The following is an 11,890-nucleotide window of genomic DNA, read 5'->3' as shown; positions in this document are numbered from 1 at the left end:
TGGAATCGAACCCGGGTGCCTGGCTCTGTGAGACAGCAGCGCTAACCACTGTGCCACCCAGTCTTACTGTGCTAAATGCCCTGTCGTTGATTCTATTGCTCTGTCCAAGAACAGCTGCTTGGCAAGTCAATTATCTGAATCAAACTAATCCAAGGAGTAAAATGATTGGTACCTGAAGTTGTGGTTTGTACTCTGTTGGCAGATGTGGGCGCACACTGCGAAATCCTTTAGCTGCCAGCGATGATGAGGTGGCATCGCCATTCGCATCACCAGCTGAAGGTGGCATCCAACTATCTGCGTCTTTAAAGAAAAAAAAGAGTGGGACAGATAGGGAGAATCAGAGTCACTAATCACACTCAGTGCAAAGAGGAACCAGAACAAGGAAATCTATGCTCTTTCCTACCTGTCTTTGAACTTGGCAGCTCAGGGCCTGTATTTTTCGTGAAAAGTAATAGCGTGGAAGAGCACACAAGAGAGAGACAGAGTTACTCTAACAGCGTCCAGCCTCGCGACAGAATCAATCACAAAAATCTTCACTTCCAAGAGAAAATCTTTTCTGTGGGTGCCTGTTCGTACTGGGCTGTTGGTTACCACAGCAACCCATTCTAAACACCATGCCCTTGCAATTTCTAACCCCTGCTCACACAATATAGTATTGATCCTCTGCAATGAAGACAGTCATTGTCCCTCAGCTGCATCATTCAGTTGCCGAGACAGAAATAAAAGGGAAAAAATATCCAATTAATTCTTGCTGTCCTCAGTCAGCTTGGAGCTCAGCAAGACGAGAAATACCACAAATAATTTGGGATTCAGAGTCAAACTTTCCACATGGCTGTGTAGGCGGGGAGGTAACAAAGCCATGCTTTGAAATATATTTGTTCAGTTTCTCACGAAGGCAGATCAAAAGCAGGAAGGCACCAAGAGAGTACCAGCAATTTGAAACATTTGCATTAAAATACAGGTCAATGCAAATGAGCACAGCTCATCAAACTTGACAAAATAGGAAAGAGCTTCGACCCCTGCTTCGTAATGCCAAGTTGACGTGTCGCTGGGTCTCATTCTTGTGATAAAAAGGTCTCCTCTCCCCACCTGTCCTGCCCATCTCCACCAGGTACAGGGTCACCTCAGTGATAAGCTTCTACCTACCTGGTCCATCGAGCATTTTGGGCTGCATCTCTCTGTACTGTACGAGATGCAAATCACATCCCCAAGACACTTGCAAATCGAAAGGTGAAAGGGAGGGAGGAATGTATACTAATTAACATGGAAATAATATTTAAAAACACCTTCAGAACTAAAAGCTGACAAGACTGTAGCACCAGATGGATGTCATCACTGAATTTTAAAATAAGTGGCATAGGTAGGACAGGGGTGAAGGCAAGAGGGAGGGAGCGAGGGAAGGAGGGAGGGGTGGGCAGGTGAAGGAGGGGTGTGTGTGCTTGTGCGTGTGTGGTATGTGTGGTGTGTGTGTGTTGGTGGGGGGGGGGGGGGGAGAAGAGAATGGCAGGGGAGAGAGTAAGAGGAAAAAAATCTACCAAGGCTCCAGCTCCAGACCACTGTTTAGTGAGCCCTGGATTCCAGAGACCAACACAGCGAGCAAGACCTGGGGTCCTGGTCTTTACAAACAGCAGCTCAATACTCATCATTTACACTGAGCAAGTGTCTATCTGCAGTCAGCTGACTCAACGAAAACCAGGACTCACTCTGAGCAATCTAAAACAGAGACTGGGGCAGCTTCAGATTCATATTTAGAAAAACATCTCCATCCTTACTGGTTGATTGTCGGGAATCTTCATTCGGTGGCGTGTCAGCTTCTGGAGGTCCCACACATGCAGAGGCTATTCGCATAGTCACCGACCCTTTGCCCACACTGATCTTTGATGGGTCTGTTTCTGTGAGGTCAGATAGAGTAAGGTTATAAACCGTTCATCACAATCAAATCAGTTTCATTCTGAAGCATATTCACATTCTCGGCTGGAAAGCTTAACTGCACTTAGCAAAAGTCACTGTATTGCTTGTAATGATGCATTTTAGCAAAAGAACCCCAACCCTGGGGGACAACAGGAGAAGATGTCGAACCTGGTTAGAGATAAAAGTAAAACTGCAGATACTGGAATCCAAAGTAGACAAACAGGAGGCTGAAAGAGCACAGCGAGCCAGACGGCATTCAGGTATTAACCCTAACTTCAGGGCTTGATGTGGGGGTAGGGAATGCTCCAATCAGAATAGTGAGGCAATGATAGGTGGGTGCGGAAGGCGGCTACGAGCTGGTTGGTCGATGGAAGAGATGAATCCAGTTGGTAGCTGGAAGGAAGAATCAGCAAGTCAAATTGGAAGGGAGGTGGCAGGGTTGGAAAGGGAGTCAAGGGGTGGGCAGGAAGGTTATTTGAAATTCAAGAACACGTGCCGAGTCCTCTGGGATGTAGGCTGCCCAGACGGAAGGTGAAGTGTTGTTCCTCCAATTTGCAGTCTGATTCACTGCGATAACGAAGGCCGAGGATGGACAAATTGGAGTGGGGACTGAAATGGGTGGTGACCAGGGTGTCCATTTTGGGCCCGGCAAAAATACTTGGCGAAACAATCGCCTAGTCTACATTGGGTCTCACCAATGTAGAAGAGACCACATCGGGAGCATCAGATGCAATAGAGTAGGTTGGAGGAGAGGCAGATGAACCTCTGCTTCAGCTGGAAAGGCAGTCTGGGGCCATGGATGGAGGTGGCATATGGGCAGGAGTTGCACCTTTTTCAGGTGGAGGGTGGTTTGGAAGGGTTGGTGTGGGGAGTGGCGAGAACCAAGGAGTGGTGAAGGGAACGGTCCTTGTGGAAGGCAGGGAAGGGTGGGAAGGGGAAGGTGTTCTGGGAGGTAGGATCTAATTGGAGTTGGAGGGTCTTTGAAGATGATACGTTGGATGCGGAGGCTTGTGGGGCGGCAGGTGAGGATAAGGGGGTCCCAATCTTTATTATGTTTGGAGGGAGCAGGGTTTACAGCTGTAGAGCGGGGAATGGAGGTGGTGCAGTCGAGGGCTGTCTGAATGAAATGGGGGGAAAACGCTGTTTGAAATAAGAGGACATCTGGGGTGCTCGAGAGTGGAACATCTCATCGGAGACGGAAGAATTGGGAAAACGGGATGAAGTTCTTGCAGGATACTGGGTGGGAGAAGGTGGAGTCCAGTATCTACATCGAAGAGGCCAAACAGTTAAATTTCTTCTCCCATCCCCTCTCCAATAAGTCCATCCTTGGCCTCCTCTATTACCTCAGTGAATCAGACTGCAAATTGGAACACCACCAGTGACCCCCCCCATCGTATCCAGTCCTGAGGAAAGGGTTAATACCAGAAACATTGACTTCTCCACCTCCTGACGCTGCCTGGCTTGCTGTGTTCTTCCAGCCTCCTGTTTGTCTAGGATACTGAACCCGTTGGCTTTATAGTTGAGCTGCAGTCATGGTGGCAAAAGGCTGTACAATTATTGTCCAATATTATGTCACAACTGTCTAGAAATAATTCAGATGGATCATGTCAGGTGACAGTTCGACTCTCACTGCCCAGGGGTGTTAATTGTGTAATACCCTCAAGGGGCTCTGCAAGAGTTCACGGGTCTGGGAGTTAAGGTAACACCATCCACCATTGACCTCACCCGACTCCCCAAAGCCCATCTGCCATCTCCAAGGCACAAGTCAGGAATGTGATGGAATAACCCCCCCCAGTTGCCTGGATGGGGGCAGCTCGAACGACATGGAAGATTAATACCATCTAGGACAAAGCAGCCCGCTTGATTGGCACCACATCCATAAACATTCACTCCCGCCATCACCCATACTTAATCAGAGCAGTGTGTACGATTAACAGGGGTACGCAGTGGGGTGCAGGTCTCTGGCACAGTCTGTCCCTGTTGCACAGAAGGGAAAGGGGGAAAGGGGAAGAGTATTAGTCAATAGTTAGAGGGTCAGATAGAAGGTTTGTTGGGAACGAACAAGACTCGCAGTTGGTGTTTTGCCTTCCAAATGCCAGGGCCTAAGATGTCTCGGATCATGTATTTGGGGTTCTGAAGGGAGAGGGTGACCATCCCCAAGTCATGGTCCACATAGGTACCAATGACATTGGTAGAAAAAGGGAGAGGGATGTAAGGCAGGATTTCAGGGAGCTAGGGTGGAAGCTGAGAGCTAAAATAAACAGAAGTGATCTCTGCTTTGTTACCTGCACCACGTGATAGCGAGGCAAGTAATAGGGACACATTCATCTGAACACGTGGCTGCAAGGATGGTGCAGGAGGGAGGGTTTCAGATACATGGATAATTGGGACTCATTCTGGGGGAAGGTGGAACCTCTACAAACAGGACGGTCTTCACCTGAACCAGAGAGGTACTCATATCCTGGCTGAGAAATTTGCTGGTGCCATTCAGGTGGGTTTAAGCTAGCTCAGCAGGGAGGATAGGGACGTTCCAGTGCACAGGAGGATGAGAATAGGAAGGGCATGGACAGGATTTCACGGTCACAGAATGTACTGGCAGACAGCAAGCTGGATGGAAGTGTGTCTACTTCAACACCAGAAGTAGACAAAATAAGGTAGGTGAGCTTGCAGCATGGATAGGTACCTGGGACTTCGATGTTGTGGCCATTTCAGAGACATGGATAGAGCAGGGTGAGGGATGGATGTTGCAGGTTCCAGGGTTTAGATCTTTCATGAAGAACAGGCAAGGCAGTAAAAGAGGGGGAGGTGTGGCCTCTTTAGTCAAGGATAGTATAACGGTGGCTGAAAGAACTTTTGACAAGGACTCGTCTACTGAGGTAATGTGGGCTGAGGTTAGAAACAGGACAGGAGAGGTCACACTGCTGGGAGTTCCAGGGATGTGGAGGAGAGGATCGGCAAAACGATTCTGGGTAGGAGTGAAACTAACAGGGGGGTCATTATGGGGGACTTTAACTTCCCCAACATTGACTGGAAATGATATAATTCTAGTATGCTGGATGGATCAGTTTTTGTCCAGTGTGTGCAGGAGGGTTTCCTGACACAGTATGTCGAAGGGCCGACAAGAGGGGAGGCCACACTAGATCTCGTGCTTGGTAATGAACCAGGCCAGGTGTTTGGTTTAGTGGTCGGTGAGCACTTTGGAGAGAGTTACATTTAGTTTAGTGATGGGAAAGAGATAGGTACATGCCACAGGGCAAGAGTTAATCGATGGGGCAAGGGCAATTATAATGTGATTAGGCAAGACTTAGGGTGCACAGAATGGGGTAGCAAAATGCAGGGATTGGGGACAATCAAAATGTGGAGCTGGATTAAGGAACAGATATTGCATGTCCTTGATGGGTATGTCCCTGTCAGGCAGGGAGGAAGTGATAAGGTAAGGGAACCGTGGTTTACTACAGAAATTGCATCTCTTATTAAGTGAAAGGAGGTGGCTTATGTGACGTTGAGACTAGATGGTTCAGATGAGGTGATGGAGAGTTACAGATTAGTGAGGAAGGATTTAAAGAAAGATTTAAGAAGAGCAAGGAGAGGACATGAGCAGTCTTTAGCAAATAGAATAAAGGAGAACCCTAAAGCTTTCTACAGGTATGTGAGGAATAAAAAGGATGACTCTGGTAGGAATAGGGCTAGTTAAATACAAAAGTGGGAAGTTGTGTGTGGACCCCATGGAAATCAGAGGGGTGCTAAACGAATATTTCTCATCGGTTTTCACTCAGGAAAAGGAGAATATTGGAGAGAAAAATGAGATGCGAGATATTAGTCTAGAAAGGATTGAAGTTAGTAAGAAAGAGGTGTTATCAATTCCAGAAGGGGTGAAAGTAGACAAGTACCCTGGGCCAGATGCAATTTATCAGAGGATTCTCTGGGAAGCTAGGGGAGGTGGTGTTGAAGCCTTTGGCTTTGATCTTTGAATTGTCATTGTCTACAGGTTTAGTATCAGATGCAAATATTGTGCCCTTGTTCAAGAAAGGCAGTAGAGATGACCCAGGTAATTACAGACCAGTAAGCCTTACGTTTGTTGTAGGAAAAAGGTTTTGGAAGGGATTATAAGAGATAAGATTTATAATCATCTCACAAGCAACAATTTGAGTGCAGATAGCCAACATAGTTTCTTCAAGAGCAGGTCATGTCTCACAAACCTCACTGAGTTTTTTGAGAAGGTGACCAACCATGTGGATGAGGGTAGGGCAATTGATGTGGTATACACTGACTTCAGTAAAGCCTTTGATAAGGTTCCACATGATAGGCTGTTGGAGAAAATGCAGAGGCATAGGATTGAGAGTGATTTAGCAGTTTGGATTAGAAACTGGCTTTCTCTAAGAAGGTAGCGAGTGGTAGTTGATGGAAAATATTCAGCCTGGAGCCCGGTTACTAGTGGTGTGCTACAAGGATCTGTTTTGGGACCAAACATAAAAATGTTTGTCGTTTTTATAAATGACTTAGATGCAGGCATAGGTGGACGGTTTAGTAAATTTGCAGACGACACTAAAGTCAGTGGAATAGTGGACAGTGTGGAAGAATGTTGTAGAGGGACTTGGCTAAACTGCAGAATTGGACTGAGAGGTGGCAAATGGAGTTCAATGCAGATAAATGTGAGATAATTCACTTTGGGAAGAATAACAGGAAGGTAGACTACTGGGTCAATGGAAAGATTCTTGCTAGTGTGGATGTGCTGAGGGATCTTGGAGTCCATGTACATAGATCCCTGAACGTTGCCACCCAGGTTGATAATGCTGTTAAGGCAGCATCCGGTGTGTTAGGTTTTATTGGTAGAGGGATTGAGTTCCGGAACCGCAATATCATGCTGCAACTGTACGAAAAGGTTAGTGCGGCTGCATTTGGAATATTGTATACAGTTCTGGTTTTAAAAATGTGTTGCTGGAAAAGCGCAGCAGGTCAGGCAGCATCAAAGGAACAGGAGAATCGACGTTTCGGGCATGAGCCCTTCTTCAGGAAAGAAGGACTTATGCCCGAAACATCGATTCTTCTGTTCCTTTGATGCTGCCTGACCTGCTGCGCTTTTCCAGCAACACATTTTTAAGCCCTGATCTCCAGCATCTACAGTCCTGGTTGCCCTATTACAAGGAAGGACGTGGAGGCATTGGAAAAGGTGCAGAGGAGATTTACCAGCATGTTGCCTGGTCTGGAGGGAAGGCCTTATGAGGAAAGGCTGAGAGACATGGATCTGTTCTCATTGGAAAGAAAAAGGCTGAGGGGGGATTGGATAGAGACAAAACGATCAGAGGATTAGATAGGGTGGACAGTCAAAGTCTTTTTCCTATGATGATGACATCAGCTTGTACGAGGGGGCATAGCTACAAATTGAGGGGTAATAGATTTAAGACAGATGTTAGAGGCAGGTTCTTTACGCAGAGAGTGGTAATGGTGTGGAATGCCCTACCTGCCAATGTAGTTAACCTAGCCACATTAGACAGATTTAAACAATCCTTGGATAAGCACATGGATGATGGTGGGATAGTGTTGGAGGATGGGCTTAGATTAGTTCACAGGTCAGCACAACATCGAAGACTGAAGGGCCTATGCTGCGCTGTATTGTTCTATGTACCATCTACAAGAAGCACTGGAGAAATTCACCAAGACTCTTCAGACAGCATTTTCCAAATCCATGACCACTACCATCTAGAAGGATACAGCCAGCAATACACGGGACCACCACCACCTCTAAATTCCTCTTCAAGCCACTCACCATCCTGACTTGGAAACATATTGCCCTTCCTTCACGGTCATTGAGTCAAAGTCCTGGAATTCCCTCCTTAAGGGTATTGTGGGTCTACCTACAGCACATGGTCTGCTGTGGCTCATGGTCTGTGTGAAACTTGGTCTTCAAAATCTCTTCAGGAACAGGCAATAAATGTTGGCCCAGTCAGCCAGGACTAAAAAAAATGCTGTCAGTGATCGCATGGGAAAGAAACTTTACAAGTGAATTAAACGTCTTACTGTGTTTTTTGAAGAGGTAACATAGAGGATTGATGAGGGCAGAGTGGTAGATGTGATCTATATGGACTTCAGTAAAGCGTTCAACAAAGCTTCTCATGGGGCACTGGCGAGCAAGTTAGATCGCATGGAATACAGGGAGAACTTTCCATTTGGATACAGAACTGGCTCAAAGGTAGAAGACAGAGGGTGGTGGTGGAGGGTTGTTTTTCAGACTGGAGGCCTGTGACTAGTGGAGTGCCGCAAGGATCAGTGCTGGGTCCACTACTTTTTGTCATTTACATAAACGATTGGGCATAAGAGGTACAGTTAGTAAGTTTGCTAATGACACCAGAATTGAGGGGTGTAGTGGACAGCAAAGAAGGTTACCTCAGATTACAATGGGATCTTGATTAGATGGTCCAATGGGCTAAGAAGTGGCAGATGGAGTTTAATTTAGATAAATGCGAGGTGCTGCATTTTGGGAAAGCAAATCTTAGCAGGACTTATACACTTAAAGGTAAGGTCCTAGGGAGTATTGCTGAACAAAGAGACCTTGGAGTGCAGGTTCATAGCTCCTTGAAAGTGGTAGGTAGGATCATGAAGGTGGTATTTGGTATGCTTTCCTTTATTGGTCAGAGTATTGAGTACAGGAGTTGGGAGGTTATGTTGTGGCTGTACAGGACATTGGTTAGGCCACTGTTGGAATATTGCATGCAATTCGGGTCTCCTTCCTATTGGAAGGATGTTGTGAAACTTGAAAGGGTTAAAAAAAATTTACAAGGATGTTGCCAGGGTTGGAGGATTTGAGCTATAGGGAGAGGCTGAACAGGCTGTGGCTGTTTTCCCTGGAGCATTGGATGCTGAGGGGTGACCTTATAGATGTTTATAAAATCATGAGGGGCATGGATAGGATAAATAGTCAAAGTCTCTCGCTTGGGGTGAGGAATCCAGAACTAGAGGTTTAAGGGAAAGATATAAAAAAGCCCTAAGGGGCAACTTTTTCTGGCAGAGGGTGGTACGTGTATGGAATGAGCTGCCAGAGGAAGTGGTGGAGGCTGGTACAGTTGTAACATTTAAAAGGCATCTGGATGGGTATATGAATAGGAAGGGTTTGGAGGGATATGGGCAGGATGCTGGCAAGTGGGACTATGTTGGGATATCTGGTCGACATGGACGAGTTGGACTGAAGGGTCTGTTTCCGTGCTGTACATCACTATGTCGTGCATTGTTTAAAGTGTCCAATAAACTAGCTTCTGTAAACACACAGAAGACCCTGTCATCTCCACTGGCTCACTCAAGGGTGTAAAGCCTCCATTACAAACTTATTGAACATTGGAAGAAGGAATACCGAACAGTCAATCACATCTTCCTATGCAGGACGTACTGGGGAAGGTCAGTCCCAGGAGATTAAAGTCTTCCTCATCTTCAAAAGGGTGTCCCCTTATTTCAAATCTGTGCTTACTGGCTTTACATTCCCTCCCCACAATGAGGAGAAACATCCTCTCAGCATCTACTCTGTCAAGCCCCAAAATCCTAAATGTTTCATGAAGATTACACTCATTTTTCTGAACTCCAATCAGTACAGGCCTAACCTGCTCAACCTTTCCTCACGAGACAAATTGGCGGCAGTGACTCAGTGGTTAGCACTGCCACCTCACAGCGCTAGGGACCCAGGTTTGATTCCAGCCTTGGGTGACTGTCTGTGAGAAATATGCACATTCTCCCCATGTCTATGTGGGTTTCCTCCCACAGTCCAAAGATGTGCAAGTTAGGTGGATTGGCCATGGGAAATTGCCCATAGTGTCCAGAGGTGTGTCGGCTAGGTAGGTTTGCCATGGGAAATGCAGTGTTACAGAGATGGGGTGGGTCTGTTTGGAATGCTCCTCAGAGGGTTGGTGTAGACTCGATGGGACGAATGGCCTGCTTTCACAACTGTAGGGATTCGATGTTTCTACGAAACCCCGAGATGTCAGGAATCAGCCAAGTGAGCACTCTCATCATTGGACTGTTTCCAGTGCAGATAAATCTCTCTCAGTAAGAAAACCAAAAAACTGTCCAGTATTCCAGGTGAGGTGTCACCACTACACTGTACAGCTGCAGAAAGGTGGCTATAAATAACACAATAACCCAGCGTTTAAATGGGCTGACCTGCATTGGGAAACAGCTCAGAGATCTTACTGGAGATTGTTTAGTGGACAACTCTGGGTTGGAGAGGTGAAGCAGCAATTTCAATACAATACAAAACCAATAACAGTAATTTTAACAATCACACAACACCAGGTTCTAGTAAAAAAGGTTTATTTGGAAGCACGAGCTTTCGGAGCACTGCTCCTTCATCAGGTAGCTACCTGTCAAAGAAACAGCGCTCCGAAAGCCAGTGCTTCCAAATAAACCTGTTGGACTATAAGCTGGTGTTGTGGGATTTTTAACTTTGTCCACCCCAGTCCAATACTGGCACCTCTACATCATGGCAATCATTTTAACAAACATCTAGTAACATAACCAACACAATACTGAGCACACTGTAGATAATTAACATATGAAGTTTGCAAAGTTAGTGAATGTGTAGTAGCGATGAGTACAATGAAAATTAGGGCTAAGCTGCAGAAACGGTAAGCTACTTGGATTATGAATAGTTGTTCAATCGGGCATATTCACAATATCAGGTTAATTGGCCTCCTTAATCCTTCTCCCTCCCAATCCCCAAATCTCTGAGGGCAGCTCTCTCAGGGGATGTCTCCATGAAAACATAAACTCAACGAGCAGTGTTTGATGGTTTGCATGAACATGCGGACTAGTATCACATTGAAACTAATTCAGACAACTTCCAACTGGGCAGATATTTCCTCAAGGCCCCAACGTATACACCATCCCCCACTCACCCTTAACTAAACCCTTCCTGGGACCGAAGATCAACGGGTGATCTCCAATTTAAACCAACAGTGAGTGGAATAAATTGGTACTAAACACCTCTCTCACACACCTGAGCAACATCTAACTAGCACCCCATCTGGTCAAGAATGCCAGAGTTCAGTTTAATTGCTTAACTAACTCTGAATCAGTCAGGCAAGCACCGCTCTTTAAAGACATTTTAATCGATTTTAGAAGAGGCTGAAAGCTATGCCTTCAAACCAAAAGTTAAAAATCACACAACACCAGACTTTAGTCCAACAGGTTTATTTGGAAGTACAGGTATTCTCCCGTTTTTCAAAAGTTTGCTTTACGTCATTTCGCTTTTACAAAAGACCTACATGAGTACCTGTTTTCACTAACCAAAAGAAATCCAAAGAGGATTTTCGTTTTTACGAGAAAAGGCAAAATTTTTCCCATATAAATTAATGCTTCTTCGCTTTACGCCATTTTGGCTTACCAAAGGTTTCATTGGAATGCTCTGCTTTTGGATGGCGGGGGTTACCTGTATGAGCTTTTGGAGCAGGTGGAGCGGGACGAGAGGACACAGAATTGATAGCAAAAGATCATAGTGCCATACAAACATTGAACAAACCTAGACTTTTGTTCCAAATAAACCTGTTGGACAATAACCTGTTGTTGCGTGATTTTTAACTATGCTCACCCTCGTCCAACATCAGCTCCTCCATATCATTCAAACCCAAAGAGAGCCCCAGAGCTTTCAAGCAAACAAACGCCTGAGGGAACACAATGAGAAGCAGGAAGGTGGATGTCTTGGAGATGAAATTCTTGCTGGTTCTTCGAAATGACCAGAATGTGAATGACCCGGCAGCACATGACGGAGGCAAAAAACCGCCCGGTGAGGATTATTTCCAATGGGAGGGCAAAGTGCCGCCCTGCCGATTCATGTACCTGTTGGTAGCAGTGTGCTGGAATAACTTTTCAGTTTCTTCACCGGGTGAATTTTCACCGCGGAGACAGCATGCGGGGGGACCCAGGCCTCGGTTGCTGCAGATAAAACAAAACGAAAACTGCTCGTCCACAGCAAGGTCACAGCAAGGTACCAGAGACC

The 11,890-nt window shown here is 46.0% G+C and overlaps 1 protein-coding gene across 44 annotated transcripts in view; it reads right to left on the bottom strand.

Annotated features, from left to right (window-relative positions):
- The window catches only part of LOC140484571 (sorbin and SH3 domain-containing protein 1), a 408,466-nt gene that overhangs the window by 117,850 nt on the left and 278,726 nt on the right, over nt 1–11,890 (bottom strand). For 38 of the 44 annotated variants that reach the window (XM_072582966.1, XM_072582965.1, XM_072582956.1 and 35 more), the window contains 4 exons: nt 11,731–11,826; nt 1,773–1,892; nt 404–430; nt 173–300 (listed from right to left, as the gene is read on the bottom strand). In XM_072582966.1, coding sequence (XP_072439067.1) covers nt 173–300; nt 404–430; nt 1,773–1,892; nt 11,731–11,826 — 371 coding nt within the window. The remainder of the gene's footprint in view (nt 1–172; nt 301–403; nt 431–1,772; nt 1,893–11,730; nt 11,827–11,890) is intronic. The other 6 variants (XM_072582959.1, XM_072582991.1, XM_072582995.1 and 3 more) reach the window with 3 other exon arrangements.

The sequence above is a fragment of the Chiloscyllium punctatum genome, chromosome 13, assembly GCF_047496795.1.
Source record: "Chiloscyllium punctatum isolate Juve2018m chromosome 13, sChiPun1.3, whole genome shotgun sequence".
NCBI lineage: Eukaryota > Metazoa > Chordata > Chondrichthyes > Orectolobiformes > Hemiscylliidae > Chiloscyllium > Chiloscyllium punctatum.
This window is presented reverse-complemented; position numbering and strand designations above follow the sequence as displayed.